The sequence below is a fragment of the Mesoplodon mirus genome (genome assembly GCF_964341445.2).
Source record: "Mesoplodon mirus genome assembly, chromosome: 5".
Classification (NCBI taxonomy): domain Eukaryota; kingdom Metazoa; phylum Chordata; class Mammalia; order Artiodactyla; family Ziphiidae; genus Mesoplodon; species Mesoplodon mirus.
Window position 1 is genome coordinate 67,762,197 of NC_138980.1, and position 25,313 is coordinate 67,787,509.

General features: G+C 44.2%; 2 protein-coding genes across 3 annotated transcripts in view; one reads left to right on the forward strand and one right to left on the reverse strand.

Moving 5' to 3' along the window:
* Positions 1-12,860, forward strand: SLC23A1 (solute carrier family 23 member 1). 2 transcript variants are annotated; one of them, XM_082623610.1, is made up of 15 exons: positions 1-93; positions 715-849; positions 1,290-1,447; positions 2,185-2,273; positions 2,458-2,525; positions 2,694-2,875; positions 3,007-3,127; positions 3,377-3,533; positions 3,855-4,002; positions 4,766-4,871; positions 5,124-5,253; positions 5,347-5,490; positions 5,999-6,094; positions 8,960-9,226; positions 12,440-12,860. In XM_082623610.1, exons 1-14 carry the CDS (start codon positions 58-60, stop codon positions 9,205-9,207), a joined length of 1,818 nt encoding a protein of 605 aa, XP_082479736.1. In that variant the 5' UTR covers positions 1-57; the 3' UTR covers positions 9,208-9,226; positions 12,440-12,860. The 2 variants fall into 2 exon arrangements, with proteins under 2 accessions (XP_082479736.1, XP_082479737.1); XM_082623611.1 differs by lacking the exons at positions 1,290-1,447; positions 2,185-2,273; positions 2,458-2,525.
* The window catches only part of PAIP2 (poly(A) binding protein interacting protein 2), a 22,136-nt gene continuing 7,731 nt past the window's right edge, over positions 10,909-25,313 (reverse strand). The window contains exons 2-4 of the mRNA XM_082623624.1: positions 16,046-16,209; positions 14,217-14,396; positions 10,909-11,923 (exon numbers count right to left, since the gene is read on the reverse strand). Of these exons, the coding sequence (XP_082479750.1) occupies positions 11,867-11,923; positions 14,217-14,396; positions 16,046-16,183 (375 nt within the window). The 5' untranslated portion in view covers positions 16,184-16,209 and the 3' untranslated portion in view covers positions 10,909-11,866. The remainder of the gene's footprint in view (positions 11,924-14,216; positions 14,397-16,045; positions 16,210-25,313) is intronic.

The following is a 25,313-nucleotide window of genomic DNA, read 5'->3' on the forward strand; positions in this document are numbered from 1 at the left end:
CTTCGTATAAGCCGTCCCTTCTTCTCCTCAGGAACTGCTCACACCTGTGCCCCAAAGATGAGGGCCCAGGAGGACCCTGAGGGCCAGACACAGGTGCTGGGGAATGAGGGGAGCGGGTGGAGGCAGGGTGGGGCTGGGAGCCTGAGCAGTCCTTGCTCCCTGGGAGGGCAGAGACAAAGGTTCTGATGAACTGGATCAAGAGTGACTGTCCCAGGCGGAATGTGGCAGTTGGGGGAGGGGTGGGTGGCAGTGGGGTGAAGGAGACTTCTGCTTTGGGACTGGCTCACCCCAGCTTGGGGGCCGGCGGGGGCCCAGCCTACCGCCCCATTAGTGACACCCCAAGGACCTCTAAGGAACAGAGGGGGGACCAGAGTACGTCCAAGAGGGCCTGTCACAGTCTCCAGCCCTCTTGGCCTCCTCTCCTGGTACCCCTGGCCTTCTGACATATGGGCCCGTTCCCTTGGCTAGAAGGCCCAGGTTCTGAGGGCTCCAGGAGCCAGTACAGCGGACTCATCCCTGCACAAAGCAACGTGAGCTGGGAGCCAGGTGTAGCCAGGCCAAGGGGTAGCTGGGTGCATGAGCACTGAGGGAGGGTGGGGATCCCATTCTGAGGAGCTGACAGGCCACTCGGGCTACCTAATTGATTCTGAAGCAGAATGGACTTTTCTGGTTCCCATCACTCCACGCTGAGTTACTTCTCTCTGCTGCCCCCAGCATGAGTCCCTGGGCTCAGCAGGGACCTCCACGAAGGACCCCCCGACGGCCCTGTGCACAGAGCCCAAGTCTGACATGTTGTACAAGATCGAGGATGTGCCGCCCTGGTACCTGTGCATCCTGCTGGGCTTCCAGGTGGGCGTCTCCCCAGGGCCTTCCCACCCCCGCCCTGCCTGCTCCCCAGCCCCCTCCCTGGCCAAAGAGGTCATCTTGGGTAACAGGAAGAGAAACCTAAAGTCGGAAGCAGTGACTGTCACCAAGCAGGGGTGGGGAAGAGGCTTGATGGGGCCTGAAAGGGACAAGGTATCACCTGCCAGGCGGAGTGCCGGTGACAGGGAAGGGGGCCCACTCCACAGAAGCTGCAGGAATAACTTGGGGACAGATTAGTAACCCCCAGAGAGGTGAGCAGTCGCTCTGTGGGGATGCCTTATGGGAGTTATCAGTCCTGGGTGGGCACACTGGCAGGGGTGGCACGGGCTCAGGCCCACTGAGGCAGGCGTGAGGACTGTGAGGGTTCCCCTGCCTCCCTGTGAGCTCTGTGGGCCCTGCCTCATGCGCTCTCCCCACACCCCTAGCATTACCTGACCTGCTTCAGTGGCACCATCGCTGTGCCCTTCCTCCTGGCTGAGGCGCTGTGTGTGGGCCGTGACCAGTACATGGTCAGCCAGCTCATTGGTACCATCTTCACCTGTGTGGGCATCACCACCCTCATCCAGACCACACTGGGCATCCGGTGAGCTGCCCCACTCCCACCCCTACCCCACCCCACGTAGACACACACGCAGTGATCCACACAGCAGGAGCAGTCTCAGAGGACTCTTGTGGGACAAGAAAAACTGCTATCTGCCCCCACCTGCTGCTTCTGCTTCCAGGCCAGCCTTAGAACCAGGCAGCTGGGGTCCCACCCTGGACCCCAGGTGTTCCTCAAGGAAAGGGAACGTGCCCTAGCTGGGGTCTCCTCCATTAAGCCATACTCTGGGTAATTGGGACCACTCACTCCCCTGCTGCCAGGGCTTGTGTGGGCCTCTTCAGTGGTCCGTCCTCCTGGGGGCCCCCTGCCCCCGCGTGCACAGTCCTAGGCCTGGGTGGCCTAAGGATGGTCATTTGTATGGTGGGAAGATGAAGGAAGGTTGTGAGTGGAGCTTGCATGCAGGAGCTGAGCTGTCCACTTCCATGCACGTGGCCCCTCACAGTGCCGGAGCTGGTGCTGAGAAGGAAAGGGAGCAGGTTGTGAGCCAGGGGCTCCATTTGTTTTCTTTCTTAGGCCCCCAAAATGTTACAGAGTCCTGCCTGGGGCCTCAGTGACTTACCTCTGTTCTGCCCTTGCCCTTGTTCCTCTGTGTCTCTGTCCCTGTGTGTGATTCTCCCTGTGCCTCGCTCTGTGCCCCTCCCTCCCCATCTCCCCTGTCTCTTTGTTCCTGCCTCCCCACCTCCCAACCTGTCCCTGCTGCTCTGTGCCTCTCTTTCCAGGCTGCCGCTGTTCCAGGCCAGCGCCTTTGCATTTCTGGTCCCAGCCAAAGCCATCCTGGCCCTGGAGAGATGGAAATGCCCTCCAGAAGGTGGGCACATTTCTGGGGGCTGCACTGGAGAGGGGAGCCCCAGGAGCCTGGAGGTCTGGGCGACTGTTCCATGTCCATACCCCAAGGTGCCTTCAGGGCAGCATCTTTACTTTCTCTCTGTCTTTGTTCCCTGTGCGTGTGTGTGTGTGTGTGTGTGTGTGTGTGTTCCTGTCTACGCCCCCAGAGGAGATCTATGGTAACTGGAGTCTGCCCCTGAATACCTCTCATATTTGGCACCCACGGATACGAGAGGTGGGTTTGCACGTGGGGTAGAAGAGACCTGGACTTGAGGGTGGGACTAGATGGGAGGGAAGGCCACTGCTGAATTGGGGGATATGAGGACGTGGTCCAGGAACTTTTTTTTAACATAGAGGTCATGGCTTCTACATAGTGACTTATAGCTGATCTTTGCTTTTCCAGGTCCAGGGTGCAATCATGGTGTCCAGTATGGTGGAGGTGGTGATTGGGCTGATGGGGCTGCCTGGGGCCCTGCTTAGTTACATCGGGCCTCTTACAGTCACCCCCACTGTCTCCCTCATTGGTCTCTCTGTCTTCCAAGCTGCTGGTGACCGAGCTGGCTCCCACTGGGGTATCTCGGCTTGGTGAGTGGGCACCAGGCCTGATCCTTGCTCAGCCCCAGTCCCTCAACCCCTTCGTGTCCTGCCCCCTTAGCCTTGGCTCTTGCCCCCAGCCCGGCCTACCAGCCGTTTTCTCTTTGTGCTTCTGTCCCCAGCTCCATTCTTCTGATTGTCCTCTTCTCCCAGTACCTGCGAAATCTCACCTTCTTGCTGCCCGTCTACTGCTGGGGAAAGGGCCTCACTCTCTTCCGCATCCAGATCTTCAAGATGTTTCCCGTGAGGAGCTGACAGGCGGTTCGGGCTGGCACTAGGGCAGGGGCTGGACCTATATCCAGGGCCAAGGGCAGGGGCAGCAGGGGAGCTAGAGGCAGAGTTGAGGTCCTAGCCAGGGATAGGGGCTGGGGTCTGAGCTGGGGCTGGGGCACAGGCTCGGGCTGGGGCTAGGGCTTAGGTAGGAGCTGGTTAGCCTGGACCAAGACCTCCTGGGCCCTCAGTGCAAGCCTCACCCCCCCTCCCCCACTTCAGATCGTGCTAGCCATCATGACCGTGTGGCTGCTCTGCTATATACTGACCCTGACGGACGTGCTGCCCTCAGATCCCACAGCCTATGGCTTCCAGGCACGAACAGATGCCCGAGGGGACATCGTGGCTATTGCTCCCTGGATCCGCATCCCCTACCCCTGTAAGCAACCCCATCTGGGCCCCTCTGCCTCCAACTGAGCCCATCAGTGAGGCCCCTGGTGACCCCAGTCCAGCTGATGACATAACAAGTATTAGCTGCACATTTATAGTGTGCCAGGCAGAGTGGTGGTGTACTCCAAGTCTCACTCCAGCTTTATGACTCTAAGTGACCCCAAATAAGCTCCCACAACTGTATAGCTCCCACCCCAGCTTGAGATCTCTTTACCCCTTCCCCTGCTCCACCCAAGTACTGCCTAGTCCGCTCCCTGACCCACCTAGGAACACTCATTGCATCCAACCTCCCATCTCCCTGTTGATACAGGTCAGTGGGGGCTTCCCACAGTGACTGCGGCTGCTGTGCTGGGAATGTTTAGTGCCACATTAGCAGGCATCATTGAGTCCATCGGAGATTACTATGCTTGTGCCCGCCTGGCTGGCGCACCACCCCCTCCAGTGCACGCTATCAACAGGTATGCTCATCTGCCTTCCCTGGTATCTCATCCCCTCAAGGGTCACTCAGGAAGCAAACGTACAGACAGAATTGAATCCCAGAGGTGGGGGACAAGGAGTTGGGCAAGTCACTAACTCTCCAGGACGGGTTCTCCTTACTTATGAAATGGAGATGCTCTCATCACTCACTCTGTGGTGCAAACAGCTGAGGAGACAACGAAGTCTAAGGGAAAGCTACAGTCACTGACAGCCTTCCATGTGTCTAGCTCTTTCTCTCTTTATTTATTTATTTATTTATTTGGCTGCACTGGGTCTTAGTTGTGGCACATGGTATCTTTTTAGTTGCAGCACATGGGCTCTTAGTTGAAGCATGTGAGATCTAGTTCTCTGACCAGGGATGGAACCGGGGCCCCCTGCATTGGGAGCGCGGAGTCTTCACTGCTGGACTACCAGGGAAGTCCCCATGTGTCTAGCTCTTGATGTGCGTTCTCTTATGCAATCCACTAATGGCTCTGTTAGACAGGTACTCTTAATATCCCCATCTTACAGATGAGGAAATTGAAGCCCAGAATTACCTAAGGATTAAGTGCCAGGGCAGTGGGACTAGCATTCAGACCTGGGCTCCTGGCTCCCAGACCCACCTCTGGCCTGGAGTGGGGAGTACTATGGACAGATAGTTGCAGCTCACACAGACACAGCCCTAGAGACTCTGGCCAGGGCAATGGGAAGACACAAGCCAGGCTAGAGCATGGACCAAGGCACCCACTTGCCCTTTTCTTACAGGGGTATCTTCACCGAAGGCATCTGCTGCGTTATCGCAGGGCTGCTGGGCACGGGCAATGGGTCCACCTCGTCCAGCCCCAACATTGGTGTCCTGGGGATTACCAAGGTGCCGCGACTAGCCAGAGCAGCAAAAAGCTGTGCCCCCATTCCATGTGCTGCAGGCCCCACCCCAAACCTGTCCCTACTTTGGCCTAGCCCCACCCTGCCTTTGACAGGCCTCCCCTGCATCATGCTCTGACCCATATGTACCTTGCTCTTATAACAGGCCCCGCCCACCCACCGCGCCCTTCCCCTCCCGCAACTAACCCCGCCCAACTTCACCCCCTGGGTCTAGCCCCACCCCTTGGCTCCCTGGCAGGTGGGTAGCCGGCGTGTGGTGCAGTATGGTGCGGGTATCATGCTGGTCCTGGGCACCATTGGCAAATTCACGGCCCTCTTCGCCTCTCTCCCTGACCCCATCCTAGGGGGGATGTTCTGCACCCTTTTTGGTGAGTGTTGTGCGTGCTTTTGGGGCGTGGTTGCCGTGTGGTGGAGCCCACCCAGCCTGCGAGGAGCCTCCAGCGGTTCTTTTGTTCTCTCAGGCATGATTACAGCTGTGGGGCTGTCTAACCTGCAGTTCGTGGACATGAACTCTTCCCGCAACCTCTTCGTGCTTGGATTTTCCATGTTCTTCGGGCTCACGCTGCCCAATTACCTGGACTCCAACCCGAATGCCATCAACACAGGTGCCTCCACCTGTCTTACCTGTCTCAGGGTGGGGGAGGTGTGGTGGGCCTCGACTCTGAGCATAGCCTCTTCCCTCAAAGGCTCCACACAGCCAGAGCCACAAATCCTGCCCATCTCTGGATGTTAGCAGCTGAGAGGCTAATTAACAGCTGTGCTTTACTAAGACACTTTCTGTGGACAGGTATGAGCTTTACATATGCTCATTTAATTTTCACAACGGCTCCATGAAACAGATACTATTACCATCTTCATGTGACAGGTGAGAAAAGTGAGGTTCAGAGGGGTTAAATGATTTGTTGCAAGACAAGTAGCAACCAGCAAAACTGGGATTTGAATCCAAGGATGGGAGAGGCAGAGGTGTATAATCTTGAAAGTGAAGGTTTTGTACTGTTCCATCTCTGTGCCTGCTCAAGGAAGTCAGCAGGCTGCACCAGTGGGGAGAAAGTCTCTGAGCTCTGTTCTCCAGATGGGGCCGTGACACCCATTAGCCTTTGGCCTATTCCACAGGCATTCCTGAAGTGGACCAGATTCTGACTGTGCTGCTGACTACAGAGATGTTTGTGGGTGGGTGCCTCGCTTTCATACTGGACAACACAGTGCCAGGTATGGGTCAGCCCTGGGAAGGGAACAGAGAACTAGGTTGGACTCAGAGGCAGTCCAGCAGATGTCTCCTGAGCCGGAGCTGTGGCCAGGTCAGATGCAATGCCTCAGGCCCTGCAGGGAGAAGCAGAACAGATGGGCGGGAGGGAGAGACCACCAGCCTGATAGAGGCACAGGCTTCCCTCTTAGTCTTGAAGATGATGTGGCTACGAGAGTCATTCCCGGGCCCTGTAAATTGTTTCTTTTCCATTTCTTTGTTGCCACTGGGTTGAGGGTTGCTTTTGCTTTCGCTTTCTTAGAGTAGGACAGATGGAAATGTAGCATCAGTATGTTGGCAAAACTCACTCCAAATATGCCAGTGACTTGTCATGTTGGGTACTAGAAGAGCCCCTAACGTTTCTCTTTGGTATCAGGGCTTTTTACGGGGATCATGGAGGATACTTTGTGGGGTCCCTGAGAATCCTCCTGACCCATGTTTATGTGCCCAGTAAATATATAAAAACTAAATGTCACCAGGTGCTCTAACTAGTAATAAGAATAGTTAGCATTTACCAAACATTTATGGGTCAGGCATGGAGCTAAATGTCTCATTTCATCCTCAAAAACTATCCTGTGAGGCAGAGGCTATCAACACCATTTTATATGAGAAAAAAGAATCAGAGGTTAGGTGACTCACCGAAGGTCACAACACTTGCTGATTTAAAACACTGCAAATTTGGGATTTAAACAAGTCCATCTGATGCAGCTAGTCCAAGGCCTGTGTTCCAGTCACTCCACCACACTGCCTCTGCTAGAGAGTTTCAGGGGAACTGTAAGATCAAGGAAAGCTCCGTAGAGACAGGGGCTGGATTGCATCAGTCCACAGAGATGACAGATGGAGGATGATAGCTCTCCATCTTCTGCGACTTAACAGCCTAAACATAGCTGTCCCCACTTGTTTTCCCCTCTCTGAAGGCACAAGTGTCTATTCAGAGCACAGGAATCAGCGGCTGGCTATGCACAGCTGGTGGGTTAGAGTTTGGGCAGGGAAGGGCCAGGACTCCCTGGCACTTTCAGGGATTTTAGATAGCATCAGATGAGGGAGCTTTTGGTAGCAGCTATCACTTAGATGGATGGGTGAGACCTGACCATGGTACCCCCCTTGCCCACCAGAGGAAGCTGAGGTGGGACCTGGAGAAGCTCATCCTGCGGACATGAGACAGGGAAGTGGCAACCTCAATGCCTAGGGAATCCACAGAGATGGAGGGCATCTGGGTGGGTATCTGTAGAGGGGTTTGTGATTTGGGCAGCTGGATTAAGCTACCCAGATGTTAACAGCCTCAGAGTGCCTGAGTTCCTCACATCTCTATCCTTCAACCCAACTGCCCATCAGCAACCATCCCTGCCAATGATCAATATATGTATTATGCTACATAATCTTCAACAGTCCTTCAATGTGCATGATGAGGAATCTGAAGCTCAGAGTGGTTAAATCACTTGCCTAAGGTCACACAACCTGGTCTCAAGCCCAGGTCTGGCTGGCTCAGAACCTTGTCCTCAACAATGGAATTGCAGAGCTTTATTCTGTAGGATGGGTACATTTTGCTGATAGACCACTTTGCATTTGCTCTTACTCTTTACCTACCCACATACCAACCTTAGAGGGGCAGTTAGGTTTAGTTCAGCAAGTGCTACTGGAGCAAGCACGGCCCTGAGTTAGACACTTAAGGGTAAAAAAACGTTAAGTCAACAAGATAGAAAGTAAAACTGGGTTTAAAGCAATTTAGAGCAATAAGGTGAATGAGCCTCGGCTGGAGTCATCTGGAGGGCTTCCTGGATGATTCTGGGTGGGGCCAAGAAGATTAGGACTTGGAGAAGCACTGGAGAAGGCAACACAGGTAGGGATGTGGAGGGGAGGGGAGGGAGTGTCGGGCTGGCTCTTGTGTCCCGGCAGTGGTGAGGAGTGGGGCCATCAGTCACCTCAGTCCTGTGCCACAGCTGCAGCTCTTCTCCCTCCACCCTGCCCACCTGTGCTCTTTGTGCAGTCAGGCCCAGCTCAAACAGTACCTCCTCCAAGTGGTCTTCTCTAAGGACGCCAGCCCTCCCTCAGTGCCCTCTCCTCTGAGACTTTGGGACACCTTTGGTTTCTCTACTCATGGGGCTTTTCAGCCTGGGCTGCCAACGCGTGGAAATCTTTGCACTAGATTTACACTGTCTCACAGTCTTTGGTCAACCCCAGCCCTCTTGTGAAAACCTCAGAGAATTCACACATCCCTCCCATACCTCCTAAAGGAGATTTCCCCTAGTTGTAAAAAATCTCTCTTGCGTATCCCTACCACCAACAAAGATTTTACTTAGCTTGACTTTCTGAAGTTTGTATTATAAAAACAAGAGTTTATTTTCCAAATATGGAATCATAATATTGAATATTAATACTGATTACAGTGTTTCAAAATATAACTTCCTGCCCTCACAGCAGTCTGAGCATTATTTGGTCCCCACTGGCCCAGCAGACACCAGCCCCATACTCGAGATGTAGGCCGACAATTACTTAACCATCTGCCTGCCTTCTTGATCATAAAATTTTTGTAATAGTGCCTATACACCTCCCACCAATGTTTCAAAGAAATTAGATAATAAAAGCACTTAGCACAGACCATGGCACACTGTAGATACACAATAAATACTAATTACGTATAACCAGTATCCCTTAGGGTTCCCTAGAGCTCTAGCCAAGTTAAGAGCTGAGAGATCACAGATTCAACTTTTCAGGACCAGAGAACTGAGAATCAAGACAACTCCGGAAGTCTACCTTATGACTAGGTTATGGGAAGGGGAGGTAGCAGAGGATTGCTGGCTCTGGTAAGTGACCCCACTGTCCTCTTCCAGGAAGCCCAGAGGAACGAGGTCTGATACAGTGGAAAGCTGGGGCCCATGCCAACAGTGAGATGTCTACCAGCCTGAAGAGCTATGACTTTCCCATTGGGATGAGCACGGTAAAAAGAACTGCCTTTCTGAAATACATTCCTATCTGCCCAGTCTTCAAAGGATTTTCTTCAAGGTCAAAAGACCAGCTTCCAGTTCCAGAAGATACCCCACAAAATACAGAAACTGGGTCTGTGTGCACCAAGGTCTGAAAAACTGTGCCCAGGAAAGGTAGGATGTCTGTTAGTCTATGGCTTTTGTGGGAGGGTTGAAAAATCACAACATTCTTATGCTTTAACCAAAGAGAAAACAAAGTACTCAGTTTCCATTTCTGTGACCTATTTGAATGTTTTCAATCAGAAGGCATATTGGGTAAAAAGTCAATATACATATGTGGAACTCCTTAGCCATTTTATAGTGACAGTGGAACTTCCCAACAGGTGTGGGCCAGTAACCTTGTAGGAGGTTACAAGTATACTGAAGTATTGATCCCTTTGGCCTTTGGTTATCTGGGCTGATACTGGGTCAACTGGAGCCAATGAGACATAAACTCTAGCTACAGGCAGCCTCATCCTTAACACTCCAGTATGATAAATCACACTTTATGACATAGAAAAGGTTGAGAAATAACTGACATAGCACAAGAATAGGAAAAATCCTCTCACATAAGGTGCCTTGTTTAAATAGTTGTAATAAAATAAAACCCCTACGAAACAGAGTGACTTCAGCTACCCTAAAACTATGCCACATAGGCCCAGATGCGGTAATAATGTGTTTCAAGCCCTTAAAAAAAATCAAAGTAGTTTTAATGTGCACACTGCCTCAGACAAGTTCCAACAAAGTGAGAGCTTAGCTTAGATGACTCCTTAATTGTAATAAGTCACTTAAATAGAAATTTCTATGTACCAGGGATTGTCTTAAGTACTTGATGTGTATTAACTAATCACACAATCCTGAGATAGGCTGGTCTTTGCTCTTAATCATTAGGTTACAATGCCTCTCTAATTCAAATTTATAACCTCTAATTATGCTGCATGATGATAATTTGGCAGTATGTGGAAATGAACTCATTTGCCCCCGTCTAGGCTCAGAGAAGTGATCTGTAACCCTCATATACTTGGCAGCCTGCTGTGCCACTTGTGGTACTGAGCTGTGAGAGAACAGAGGGGACTGGTGGTATTATGGCTCCAAAAAGAATGAGAGCCAAGCAGGATCGTCTGCTTTAGTGTCTTAAAAAACCCACCTGTTTATTAGCTTAGTAAGGTAGCTACTAAAAAAACACCAGGCACAGGTACGCACACCAAAGGATCCTAGGAAGAATGTGACCCAGAACTGACTAGATGGTCTTCTTAATCTTGAGCCCTCCAAGCTCAAGAAAAACACAGAGGACATTATCAATGACTGAGTAGGGCCGTGGGGCAGAATTGTATGTGGAACCAGGAAATTGCTAGTTGGTTGACAGCCTATCCCAAATAAATATTAGCCACAAACCTATTATTAATTAGCTTGTGAGGGTGAAAAAGGGGAAGGTCCAGGTGAATCAAAAGAGCAAACCAGTCCAATCAGAGCAGCAATGGTTTGTGAAGGGCAAAACTCAATGAAGGTTATACTACAGTAAGGTTACCGTTATACTGGTCAGCCAGAAAGTTTCTTAACATGGATATATATAATTGTCTTGACACTGCAGCCTGAGGTGATCAAGGTGGGCTACGCAAGGGGCTATGGGATTTATTTTACTGCTGTATTTTGGACACTTATATAACAACATACTCGACACTATGGAATCTAATAATAAAGCCTGCTCTCTCAGCAAATCTTGCCAGCAGGGTTGTCCTGAGGGACTGAGCCCACGCTGAAGGAAGTATCACCACTGGAGAGTCTGTATTCCAGCACCAATAAACACAACCATCTGCTCAGTTCTACTATTATTTATTTTTTTAAATATTTTTGAAAAAATATAATTTTTTTACAATATTTTCAACTTAAACACTATTCACACTGAACACGTATGGCAGCTTAACCTACCCAAATAAGAAGTTTAAGAAGCCAAAACTGTTCTAGCTTTGTTAAAAGAAAAGTTGTGCTGCAGACTATTGTAGTGATGGTTAACAAAGCAAGGAAAAGCACCACTCAAATCACAGGTTACAATTTCTTTGTTCAATTGATTATGGGTTGGTCAAATGTTAGACTTTACACAGGTATAGCTTTGATGCAATGACTCCTTAGAAGAGGATGCAATTCTCAAATCACATACTTTCTCAGATGTAGCATTAGGGGAATTCAATATTTCTTACATGATAACATACCATAAAAGCTAGGACTTTGGTTACTAAGGTTACAAGGTAGTGAACCTAAGACATACTTGTTTATAAAAAATTATTTCAAATTAACTAACAAGCCTTCATCAGAAAAAGAAGATTCTTTCTGATGGGGACAAATGTAAATTTAAGTCTGAACTGAGAAATTAACTTAACTACTAGAACTTAAATTTACTCATTTAAAAAAAGTTTAGACATTAACAAGCATTAGTTAACCCTAAGGGACCAGTTTAGTCTCAAAAAGGACAATTCACTAAGATTTAGAGGTCATTTAATTTGGTGCTTTGACACAACTTGACTGGTGCTTCTTTCCTCGCTGTCTTCACATCAAGCCATGGGGCCAATTCTATTTTCAGTAAATGTTTGACAGCTTTTTACTTAATAACAGTCCCAGCACTTTTATTAAGCATGCAAGACTAACAAAACTTTGGCAATGCATAAGTGTAACACAGTGACAAGAGAGAGCTTTTACAATTAAGTCTTCTAATACTGCCTTCACAGTGTGGAAATTGTGCTACATCCACCAAAAGAGGGCCCCGTCTACTCAAATATTTTAGTACTTCACCCCAGGAACAAACTCCTTTGCATTTGGATTCAGATTGCTCTTGACCTGGAAAATAAGTACATAGAAAAGCAAGTTCATTAACAGATAAGCTTCAGATACTCAGAAGCAGTCAACCCAGATCCACATGCAAAAACATCTTCCAAAAATATAAGACAAAGGCAAGAATTCAGATTGTAAGGTCAAACTTAAGTCAAAAAAAAAAAAAAAAAAAATCCACAGCAGGGAAAGGAGGAACCAGAGGTAAGCTACGTATATTATACCAAATTTTATCAACTTTCTAAAGAGAAAGTAGAAATTGAAATTAAATTTGCTTAAGTATAATCAGAAACTCACTAACTTCACATCAATTAAAGGAATGTCTCAGAACACGGAATTCTGTTCATTTAACTGTGATACTTGACTTACTATTTAAACAGTTTCATACTATGCAAAAATACTAAACAAGTGTTGAAATGATGATAAAAGTGATTGGGGAATGGTTTATGGATTAATTTTACTTTATGATGCTCCTTGAAAATATGGAGTTGTCTTTCTACAACTGCTGTATTCTAATTCCCACAGGTAGCATGGTATATAAGAGGAAAAGAAAACTGCGTGGGGAGTCAGAAGACCTAAGTTGGAATCCCAGCTCTGCTAACTAACTTCTTATATAGGCCTGGATAAGTCACTCTTTGGGACTTCATTTTTGCATCAGTTAGGGGAAGACTGGGCCAAAGCCTCTAAGAGCCTGAGAGACTTGTACCACCATTATTTTGTATTTCTAAATCTTTACTTTCCTAAGCAGATGTGTCAGCATATAGGGAATAGCTGGAAATTTTCCTCTACCACATCTCTGAATGCAAGTTATCAAGACAAAAAGAAACCAGGACGGATTCCAGGGCCTGAAATGTAGGCATGCTGGCAGGATTTTAGATTGAATCTGAGCCCCCAATATCACTTACTTCAAGACCAAAGCATATTAAACAACATGTTGGAGCAATAATTTAAGTTTCATAATTTATATACAACCATTCCCTTCTCTCAAGGGAAATATATCTAAACTTTAGAAGTCTGAGGTTTAAATTTAAAAACAGTGTTCTTGAATGTCCAATCTTTTGGCAGCTACAAAAGAATGAGAAGGAATTAACCTCAAATAGACTGAGTCAAACAAACCAGTTTCTAGACAATGGAAAGATACTGGGTCCAGTTAAAGTTACAGATTATGCCCAGCAAAGGGCTTCCCTCCTCAGAGCAACTAGGATTATTTGTGGAGTGCCTAATGTAGCCGTAAGCAAGCATATCTCAACAGACTATTCAGATCATGTATCTGCTCAACTGGGTTACTGTCATTACTGCCACAAAAGCTATACCACAAGTAAATTTCAGTGTTCTCTATACAGCCCTTTAGAAAAATGGTTTCCAAATGCCTGATAGGGCAGGCTGGCGGTATCCTCTGGGAGTGCTTTTTAAAAATTAGCATGCCTAGATGATTGATTCTGCAGGTCTGGGATGTTGCTGAGAAAACTTTTGTAATGCTTCATAGGTAATTATGACATACAGCCAGGTTAGGAAATCACTGCACAGTGAACAGAAGACAACTGCAAAAATTACTTCAGAGTCTAGGGGTAAGTTCCAGAGAACCATCTTGTAGAAGCAACTAGACAGATTGTCCATATGGAAAGAAAGTTTAACATTCTGACTTTAAATTATTTTATCTTAATTTTAGCAAAGGAATCATTAGGTTTTACTCTAGTACTGATGCTTAGTTATCAAAATTCCTGAAAAAACTTTTCACTACAAATAAGCCATCAGCAATGAGACACTGAGAATAACTAAAAATGTAAAAAGATTTGTGTTCCTTTTCTGCCAAGAGCTTGTAAAAGTCCTTATCACAGTTCCAAATGGAGTCAGGGTAACTCAATGAAAATCCTGGGTCAGGAAAAAAAATCTCAAATTTTATCTTTCAGAAAAAATTTGTAATTTCACCAAATATTTAAGACAATTAAAGAGCAAAACCTCTCCATCAAGCTACTTTTGTATAGGCAAGTCACATGAACATCCTGTGTACTCCCTTTTGAATTAATGCTTTAAGACATTTCCTAGGGCAACATAGTTATCATAACTAAAAGCAGTGGCAAGAAGTCTGTTAGTAGTCTCAGGCTAGTTCCAGAGTGTTGCCAGAAGTCACTCCGTATCATAAGTGAGACCAGGAGGCCTCTGCTTCCATAGTAAGAAGCAGCAGAATTTCTGAAGGGGAAGAGATGTAGAACTCTTCTTAAATAGATGGTTGCTAGCTTTTCCACTTATGGGAGAGATGAGCTGAGCTAGGTTTTAAAAAGATGAAAAAATAACTCTTTACCACAAGATCTTCCAGGGAAGAGCCATCACTGATAACAAGGTCATTAAATTGGTCTTGGATTTGGTCCATAGTTTGTGGGAGATCTCGAGCTGGAATAAACCACTCATGTTCCTCTTCTTCTTCCAGCATTTCCTGGAAACAGCGTTCAATAAATTCTTCTTCCCATAACTCCTCTTCTATCTGGATTTATAATAAATAAAGGGTAAGTTATAGCATACTTGGTAAGATGACATCACTAGAAAAGGCTTAAAGAATCTTGAACTAAACCATTTAGAAACAATGTTATACCTTCCTCCTTTGCTTCTGTGCTAAGGAAAAAAAATCTTTTCCATAAAACCTGGAAAGATCTGTTTAGGGTTCTGCTATGTCTTTATTTGTCACAGCAGAATATTCTTTTTTTCCACTGAGGGTGGCGGGGAAGAAGTAACAAAGAAGTGTTCTCATGGAGGAATGTGTATCAGAATTACCTATGATACTTCTAAAACTATATACAAACCCTAAGCCCACTCAAAAATGACTGGAAAAAAAAATCTTTGGGTAGGACTTCCCTGGTGGCACAGTGGTTAAGAATCCACCTGCCAATGCAGGGGACATGGTACAGTGGTTAAAAATCCACCTGCCAATGCAGGGGACACGGGTTTGAGCCCTGGTCCGGGAAGATCCCACGTGCTGCGGAGCAACTAAGCCCGTGCACCACAACTATTAAGCCTGCATTCTAGAGCACGTGAGCCACAACTACTGAGCCCTTGCACCACAACTACTGAAGTCCGCACACCTAGAGCCCATGCTCCGCAACAGGAGAAGCCACCTCAATAAGAAGCCCGCGCACCGCAACAAAGAGTCGCCCCCGCTCACCGCAACTAGAAAAAGCCCTCATGCAGCAACGAAGACCCAGCGCAGCCAAAATTAAAAAAAAAAAAAAAAATTATTTGGAGGGTAGGGTCAGCAACTAAACAATCTCACTGAAATAAGACTACATTGCTTTACTCTTGAATATATATAACTGGATATGGTGAAATCAAGCTGGCTACTAATTATCAAAGCCAGGATCAGAGAGAAACTAGATGAAAGGTAGAAACAGGTGCCAGAAATATGGGAATAAAAGACATCTATCAATGTATGAGAGTTCTCTAAAAAGAACAGTGGTGTCAGATTTTGAGGCTGATCAGAATGAGAACCTTACATGAAAAACAGTACAATCTGTACCCCAGTACCTGTGCCTATCTGCTCCCGATTCCAGCTCTCTTGACTTTCACTGCAATAGAACAATCTGACTGGTGTAAGGTAGTGGTTTCCAAACCTAATTGCTCACTGGAACCACCTGGGAGCTTTTAAAAAACACGTTTCCCGGGCTTCCCTGGTGGCGCAGTCATTGGGGGTCCGCCTGCCAATGCAGGGGACACGGGTTCGTGCCTCGGTCAGGGAGGATCCCACGTGCCGCGCAGCGGCTGGGCCCGTGAGCCATGGCCACTGGGCCTGCGCGTCCGGAGCTTGTGCTCCGCAACGGGAGAGGCCACAACAGTGAGAGGCCCGCGCAAAAAAAAAAAAAAACAACAAAAATACGTTTCCCAGGCTTCACCCTAAATCCTTCTGAATCAGAATCTCTGGGTAGGACCCCGAAAAAAGCTCCCTAGGTTATTTCAATGAGCTGTTAAACCTGGTAGTAATCAGCATCCAACTAAAATAGGAGTGGTGTGGTGGCACATAAATCCATGTATTTCATATATAAGGGACCAAGTGAAAAACGCATTTCAGGGAAAAGTACATTTATATTATTTGACAGCTGTCATAGGCTACAATAAAAGAGCATGTTTATACACAAAACTAACTTGTCTGTTGAATTCCTCTTCATTTTCCATCCACATGTACTCTGCAAATGGATTGTCATCTTCATGAGAATGACCGTTAATAATCACATCTTCATTGATGATGCTTGGGCTAGTACTGCTGCGACTTGGATCTTTCATGGTTGGTGTTAGATATAGTTTTTAGCCTTAAAAGAAGAACAATACAGTTAATCTAGTCAGTCATTCTTTCAGTTCTAGCATCCATTATTACCAGCCATCATGATTAGGTATTAGATGTACATGATATATTAACGCACATGATAAACACAGCAATTGGAAAGCTTTGTTTTTCTCCTAAATGATTTTAATGTTTAAGAAATAGCTGAGAATAGCCTAGATTCATCTAATGTTTTCTAATAACAGTAAACAAAGGCAATCAATTGTTTAAATGGAATCCCCAAACCATCCAATTTTTTTTAAATTGGATATTCTGTGCTTTATAAAACAAGCATGGTTTGGAAGACTTAAGTCATCAAGAGACTTTATGAAAAGCAAATCCTACTTTTTAAAATTGTTATTAAAAAGCCCAGGGTCTCCCTGGTGGCGCAGTGGTTGAGAGTCCGCCTGCCGATGCAGGGGACACGGGTTCGTGCCCCGGTCCAGGAAGATCCCACATGCCGCGGAGCAGCTGGGCTTGTGAGCCATGGCCGCTGAGCCTGTGCGTCTGGAGCCTCCGCAACGGAAGAGGCCACAACAGTGAGAGGCCGGTGTACTGCAAAAAAAAAAAAAAAAAAGCCCAGAGACTAGAAGTGAAAACTAACAAACTTTTAATAACTCCTAGTTCCTTAGTTGCGAGGTATAGCTCTGGCTCTCTCGACTTCATAGCCCATTCTCTATTTGCTTTATCTTTGGGTCCATGTTGAGTTCCTCCATGTCTGGATTTTCCCACTGTACAGTAAGTATCAGGCATCTAATCTCATATAGTAGATCTGGTTTCTTATACTCTACTCAATAGGTGATAACATGATCTAACCTAGCTGATATGTTGCAGGCTAAAAGTATGAAGCATAAAGTTTCAGATTCTACAATAGTCTACCAATTCACTGACTCTGAAATTGCTAAAAAATGGGTTTACATAAAGCAAGAGTCACTTGTACATAAATCCAAACATTAGTGTGACTTGTGCCGAAGGAAGGAAATAGCATACCTAATAGAGTTAAAAAAAAAAAACTTCTTCAGGCCTTCTTAAACTTATAATCAAATAAAATACTAAAACCAAAATCTCCTACTAGAAATAGTTTTTTTCTTTGGGTAAGGTTCAGGGAAAGACTTGCTCTATGTATGTTGCCTGGCCCTTTTACATTCATTTTATGGACTTATCCTTAGGAAAACTTAAGTATAATAAAACGTATAGCTGTTCATATAACATGAATTTAGTCTCTAAGCTGTGGTAGGGGGTCCTATCCTGGCATACACATGCATTTCCCTCAAGACTGAATACTAATGACAACAGTCATCATGGTGGTAGCATTTTCAATTGTTAGGAAGTCCTGAATTAAAAATTACTGAGAACTTCTGCCTTACTTATTCATTGTTGTATGTATATGAAAGAAAGGCAGAGACAGACAGATTTATGTGCTAGGCTGTGAGTAGAAAGGAAACATGATGTGGGTTAAGAAAGTGAAGCACTGTGAAAGCAGACACGACAGAAAACAGATGATGGATATCTTTGATATTTTTATTTATCATTAATCTTGGATTAAATAAACCCCCTTATTATTATTTTTTTTTGCAGTACGTGGGCCTCTCTCTGTTGTGGCCTCTCCCATTGCGGAGCACAGGCTCCCGGACGCGCAGGCTCAGCGACCATGGCTCACGCGCCCAGCCCTCTGTGGCATATGGGATCTTCCCAGACCGGGGCACGAACCCGTGTCCCCTGTATCGGCAGGCGAACTCTCAATCACTGCGCCACCAGGGAAGCCCAACCCCCCTTATTTTGATAACAAGTGTCGTTCGACTAGAGAGCAATCAGTTCCTCTAAAGAAAATTACTCATTCTTTTTTTTTTTTTTTTTAGAAAATTACTCATTCTTATATGTCAAGGCTACCAAACATTTATATGCTCATCTTTAAACAAATTACATTTTAGACTAGACTCAAATATTATGAAAAGCAGGGGGTCAATTCTGCTTTGCAACTGGATGGAACTTTGTTTACTCTGCATATGAACTGATCATTAAACTACATTCAAAGACACCCCAATTTATAACAGCTTTACATTATTATTTTCCCAACATGTGTCCTATCCCAACTCGTACCCATCAAATCCTACATTTCAGAAGACCACAATATTAATAAGTGACATATCTTTAGTTAAAAACAGCAAATAAAAATCATGTTTAGCACACAGTACAGGATATCCAAGTAGAATTGAATAGTTAAGTAGCAATTATACATGTGAGACATACTAGAAATACTACTAACTTGTGTTTGAATGTGCTTCAGGTGACTAATTATCTATATATAAACGCAATTTTTTTAAAAGAAAAAAGTGTTCTCCGTACATTTCACAAGCATAACAATGAAACAATGAAAAATCTGCATCAGCAAATTCTATAGTCTGAGAATCTCAAGGGACTCCCTCCCTCCTTGTTTGATGCCAACCAGTAACAAATAAAATATAAACAGTGCTTAGCCTAAAGGGCCCAATCCCTGCATTTGACATGTCTCTAGGTCAGCTTTTTGCCGATTATCACCTCATCAAACAACCCGTGGCTTTGGTATAGATCCCAGTGAAAGAGTCTATGAAGGACAGTAAATGAAATTTCGGTCAAGTAATATTTGGGAAACAAATCATAACTGGAACCAGTAAAAATCAACTGGAGCCTGGGCACTAATCTTACACCTTAAGATAGCTGAGGAAGGAACAACTGCTGACCAGATTTCTGATACAGCTAGCCAAGTGAAAAGCCAGAGGGGTAAGTATCATTTACTTTCAGAACGTTGACAGACCTACAATTACTGAGTACAAGGTGTTCTAATATAAGGTATTGTATCAGATTTTAAATTTTCTTCTATGACCTGTTTTTTTTTTTTTGCGGTATGCGGGCCTCTCACTGCTGCGGCCTCTCCCGCTGTGGAGCACAGGCTCCGGAGGCGCAGGCTCAGCGGCCATGGCTCATGGGACCAGCCGCTCCGCGGCATGTGGGATCCTCCTGGACCGGGGCACGAACCCGTGTCCCCTGCATCGGCAGGCGGACTCTCAACCACTGGGCCAGCAGGGAAGCCCTATGACCTGTTCTTGATCCTTCTTAGACCACACTCTTTAGATTGTGTCGTGTGTTTTGCTATTTTAAAAAATTGAGTATATAGTTCAAATACCATAAAATTTACAATTTTAAATTGTTAAAGGCAAATGTAGTAGCCAATGCCTGCAAAGAATAACAGTTGGGGCAAAAAGCCTGGGAGGAGGCTTCCCTGGTGGCGCAGTGGTTGGGAGTCCGCCTGGCGATGCAGGGGAGCTGGTTTGTGCCCTGATCCGGGGGGATCCCGCGTGCCGCGGGGCGGCTGGGCCCGTGAGCCATGGCCTCTGAGCCTGAGCATCCGGAGCCTGTGCTCCACAGCGGGAGAGGCCGCAGCAGTGGGAGACCCGCGTACCGCAAAAAAAAAAAAAAAAAAGCCTGGGAGGAAAGGCTGGTGAAGGAGATGCTTTGGGAATAAAGGCTTTGAAAAGCTCCTGCATATTCTGGGAAACCTAAAAGGCCATGGGCATGCCCGCACACCTAGAGCCTGTGCTCCACAACAAGAGAAGCCACTGCAATGAGAAGCCCGTGCACCGCAATGAAGAGTAGCCCCCGCTCGCTGCAACTAGAGAAAGCCTGTGTGCAGCAACGAAGACCCAACACAGCCCAAACTAAATTAATTAAAAATAAATAAATTTTTTAAAAAAAGAAAAGAACTAGCTGACATCTAAGCTAATGGCACAGACTTCAATGGCCACACAAAAAATAATACAAGCTCTTACAAAATTTTTTCAGAAAGGTCACTAAACAAATAACAGAACAAGCAGAACAACCACCCTGGGGAGAGGGGAGAAGATGATTTCCAGAGTTGCCATATAATAGTCACAATGTTCAGTTTTCAACAAAAATTATGAGGCATGCAAAAAAATAAGATAGTATGGCCTATAAACAGGAAAAAAAAAGAAATTAATAGGAAGTGTCCCTGCGGAAGCCCAGACATTAGGCTTATTAGGCAAATACTTTTTTTTTTTTTTTTTTTTTTGCGGTACACGGGCCTCTCACTGTTGTGGCCTCTCCCGCTGCTGAGCACAGGCTCTGGATGCGCAGGCTCAGCGGCCATGGCTCACAGGCCCAGCCGCTCCGCGGCATGTGGGATCTTCCCAGACCGGGACACGAACCCACGTCCCCTGCATCGGCAGGCGGACTCTCAACCACTGCGCCACCAGGGAAGCCCTAGGCAAAGACTTTTAAATCAGGTGTTTTAAATGTCCAGAGAGCCAAAGGAAACCACGTACAAAGAACTAAAGGAAACCATAAAAATAGCAAATATCTTCATCAAATAGCAAATATCAATAGAGACAAATTATTAAAAAAAGCCAAGTAGAAATCCTGGAGATGAAAAGTACAATAAATGAAAATTCTACTTGAGGATTTATAGCAGATTTGAGCAGGGAAAGAATAAGCAAACTTGGTAAGTCAACTGAGATTATTCAGTCTGAGAAACAGAAAGAGAAAATAATGAAGAAAAATGAACAGAACCTCAGAGACCAGTAGGACACTGCTACATGTACCAACATATGCATAATGGGAGTCCCAGAAGGAGAAGAGAAAGAGTATTAGAAGAAATAATGGCCCCAAACTCCTCCAACTTGATGAAATCTATGTTAGTCTACACATTCAAGAAGCTCAACAAACTCCAAGCAGGATAAACTCAAAGCAATCCACACTGAGACACACTGTAATCAAGTTATTGAAAGTCAAAGAGAGCATCTTCAAAATAAGATTAATAGCTGATTTCACATCAGAAACCAGAGGCCAGAAGGCAGTAGGAAAACATATACAAAGTGACTAAAAAAAAAAGTAAGACATTCCCAGATAAGTAAAAAAGTAAGAGCTTATTCATCACCAATAGACCTGTCCTATAGGAAAACCTAAAGTGAGTCCTTCATGTTGAAACAAAAAAATACGAGCATTAACTTGAATTCATCCAAAGAAATAAACAACAATGGTAACTACATAGGTAAATACAAAAATCACTAATAATGTATTTTTTGCTTTATAACCCCTCTTTCTCTCTATACGAAACTAAATTATTACTAGTTCAGACTTGTTACAAACTAAGATGTTAGTTGTAATTCCCAGGGTAACCACTAGGAAAACCACCAAAAAAATATATAGTGAAAGGTGTATTGCTGGGGTGTATTATCATCCCATTCAGAGGCAGCCCAAAAGAAGCAGCTTCAAGACTCCAAGAGTCAATGAGCTCAAATCTATATAAGTCTCTTGTGGCTGAGAAAAAATTTTTCTCTAGAACAACCAACCAAAACTAAAAGAGGAACTACTGGAAATACAACAGAAGCACCTAATTTGCTTGAGTGATGTCTGAGGGCACAATGTAGATAATAACTCAACAAATACAGTTAAAAAAAAATCTGGTAATCAAACCATACCAATCTGTTGCTATCTTATCTTTGTTCATGCTTCAATCCAAACCACTTTAAAACTGGCAGAAATGAACTGAGAAAGCCAATAATTTCCCCGCAATTTTTTAATGTTCATATTTACTTCAAATAATGTTTATTATGCTTTAAAATCCTAAAATTATCAGAAAATTGTAATTCAAATAATTTTTTAGCCTTACTCTCATAAAAGGATTTTTAAAATAACATAGTAATACTAACTCTGAACAAGCTATATTAAATTACTAATATTAAATATCTAGTAGTTGTTAGACTACACATAGTTAAGATTTTCCTAAACAAAAATTACAAAACAGTAAAACAGCAATGTATCATCTTACAGTGTTTTCAATAATCATTTAAAAAATTTTGTACATAGTTAGGAAATCTTGTTGGAAAAAGAAGCATTAAAGTGAAAGAAATGTACATATACAAAGTACATCCTACTTAAAAAAAAAGTTAGGGCTTCCCTGGTGGCGCAGTGGTTAAGAATCTGCCTGCCAATGCAGGGGACACGGGTTTGAGCCCTGGCCCAGGAGGATCCCACATGCCGTGGAGCAACTAAGCCCGTGCTCTAGAGCCTGCGCGCCAAGAGCTCATGTTCTGCAACAAGAGAAGCCACGACAATAAGCCGTGCACTGCAATGAACAGGAGCCCCCACTCGCCACGACTAGAGAAAGCCCACGCACAGCAACGAAGACCCAACACAGCCAAAAAAAAAAAAAAAAAAAAAAAAAAGAAGTTAAATGTACAAAACAGGTCCTAAGTGTATGTAAGTTTTTTCCTTTTGATCTCCAATCCTACTCAGAGGTAATCAATGTTAACAGCTTAGTACGTGTCCTTTCATATCTCTTTGCTTATAGAAACACACATAAAGGATTTATATATTTTACAGAATCATGCTAAATATATTACATGAAATATCCTTACTAATCAACATGTAGAAGTACACTTTACTTTTTAATTGATACAGCACCAATTACTCAACAATTCCCCCTTTGATGCATTTACATTTCCAGTTTTTTCATTACAAACAATCCTGCTTCGATCACCCTTGTACACATATCCTTTTCTATTTGAGCTTTCTGTGGGATACATTCTGGTAAGTGGGAATAACTGGGTCAAAGGCCGTGTGCACTTGTAGCTTTAAGAGAAGACAGATTATTTGCCAAAAATATTATGGTAGTGTACATTCCTATAATACACTGAATGCTCCCATTTCTCTGCATCCTCAACAGTTCTCTATATAAGCAACATAGCATTTTACTTTTGCAAACAGATGGGCTTAAAAAGAATCTGTTTTCCTCTACAGCTCCTGGGATATGCTTATCTTGCTTAGTAAGTCTTTTCCTACCTTGAGGTTATATTTCCTTTATTTTCTCTCAGTATTTTTATAGTTTCTTTTTTTTACATTTAAATCTTTAACTAGTGTGAACATTTCTTTGAGTATGATGTGAAAGATCTATATTTTTCCATATGAACACATCATTCATCATTATTTAATGAAAGCTTGTCCCTGATGTTTATCATAATCAAATTCCCACTTACATGGTTTCTAGATTCTTTGTTCCAAGATGGTGTATTGTATGTATACTGTTTAATCCCCAACTTTTATTTTGAAGAATTTTAAACTTACAGAAAAGTCATAATAATAGTACAGTGAACATTTGTATTTTTCATCTAGATTCATCAACTGTTAACATTTTGCCACAGTTGTTTTCTCTATACAGTTTTTTTGCTTAACCATCTGATAAGTTGCAGACATTATGACCTTTCATCCTCAAATATTTCAGCACTGTATTTTACTCTTTTGATTACAGGAGCCTTTCAGTAAGTTTAAATATGTAGTAGCACAACTCACATCTCAACTTTCTTTGGGGGGTGGAAATCTTGCACTTTTATTCTTCATACGAACTTTAGAATAATTTTTCCATAAGAGTCTGACTAGAATTTTATTAAAAATTTGCAGCTTAATCAGGATCATGTTTTTATATTAAGCCTTCTGGCCAGGAAGATGGTACATCCGTTTACTTGGAATTGTTTTAACATTCCTTAAAACATAAATGAGTCAGGACTTCTTTTTACCAATAATGGTGGGCTAGGTTATTTGGACCAGTCTTTCCATTGAAAACTGGAAGTGTCGGATGCCATAGTCTTAAAGAAACACTTAAAAGCATTAAAGTGTTGAAGAGTAAGTAAAGTGGGAATTCTGAGAACAAAGTGGAACTTTTAAACACTGAAGCTGCCTTCGCACTGAGGACTTTTGCCCATTAGCCTTCTTTGGGTTGACCCTGGATGCTTCATGGGGCAAAAGGCATAAAGGTCAAGGTGGAAAACTGAAGAGAAGATCCTCCCCACTCTAAGCTGGGACCCTAAAGGGCTATAGGCTCAGGGTAAGGGTGAACCAAAAGCAACTCCCACTCCCCACCAAGCAAATCAAAAGGAAAAGGTGGAATGGAACACAGACACTGTGACTGTGGTTGGTCCTCCTGTGGATAGGAGGAATAAATTCATCACCTGGGAGGTCCAGAACATCCCAAGTCATGAAATGAGTATGAAGTAGTCCTGACTTGGTAGTGTCTCTAGTGCCAGTGCCTGGAAAAAGCAACTGTAAAACTCCTTGGGAGGAAGGCATCTTCATGCTAGGCCTTAAGGACCTCCAAAAATGATTTTTCAAGGCCAATGAAGAGTTCAAAATGAAAGATAACTAAATCCAGAAGGAAAAAGCAAGATACAACATGCAAGAATCAGAGCAATTTATAGAAAGCATAACCAGACCCATGTGGTAGATGACAAAAATGATCATTACATATCAAGCTTGAAAATATCTTCAGAAAACAGCAAAATATAAAAAGTGCATAGTAGATTTGGAAAAGAGCCAAATAAAACTTCTAGATATACAGAAATCACAACATAAACAAAAATGTAATAAGTCTGGCAGCAGATTAGATACAATAGAATTGGAAAACAAAAGAAAGTACCCAGAAAACAGCAAAAAGATAGAACATACAAAAGAGGATTCAAACAATGTAGAGGGCAGAGTGACAACTATCGAATTCCTGAAGAAGAAAAGAAGAAACATAGGGCAGAGGCAGGATCTGAATATTGCATATTTGATGAAAGCAATCAACCAACATGTTTAAGGAGCCCAAGAATCTCAAAGTAAGATAAATAAAAAGCAAGATATATCAAACTGCAGAATATCAAAGAGAATTCTAAAAACCAAAGACATTATTTTCAAAAAAGAATGAGAAAAACCAGCTGCTTTTCAACAATAATGAAAAGCAAAAGACCACACTGAAAGAAAATAACTGCAAACCCAGATTACTAGAACTCTACAGAAAATAGTTTTCAAACAAATGAACTAGAAACTTCCCATCCTTATATTAAGGAATCATTTGAATAACAAGAATTATGGGATCCCTGAAGACAAATGAACCTAAAATTATAAGGGCTTGGTACTTTTTAAACTAGTACATTATTAACAACCTTTAATTTTGTTTTTCTTGTTTTGATTCATCTATTCAGGTTTTCTACCTCTCTGGTTAACTATGGTAATTTTTATTTCACTAAAATTTTATTTCTCCATGAAACTATCTAATTTCTCCTA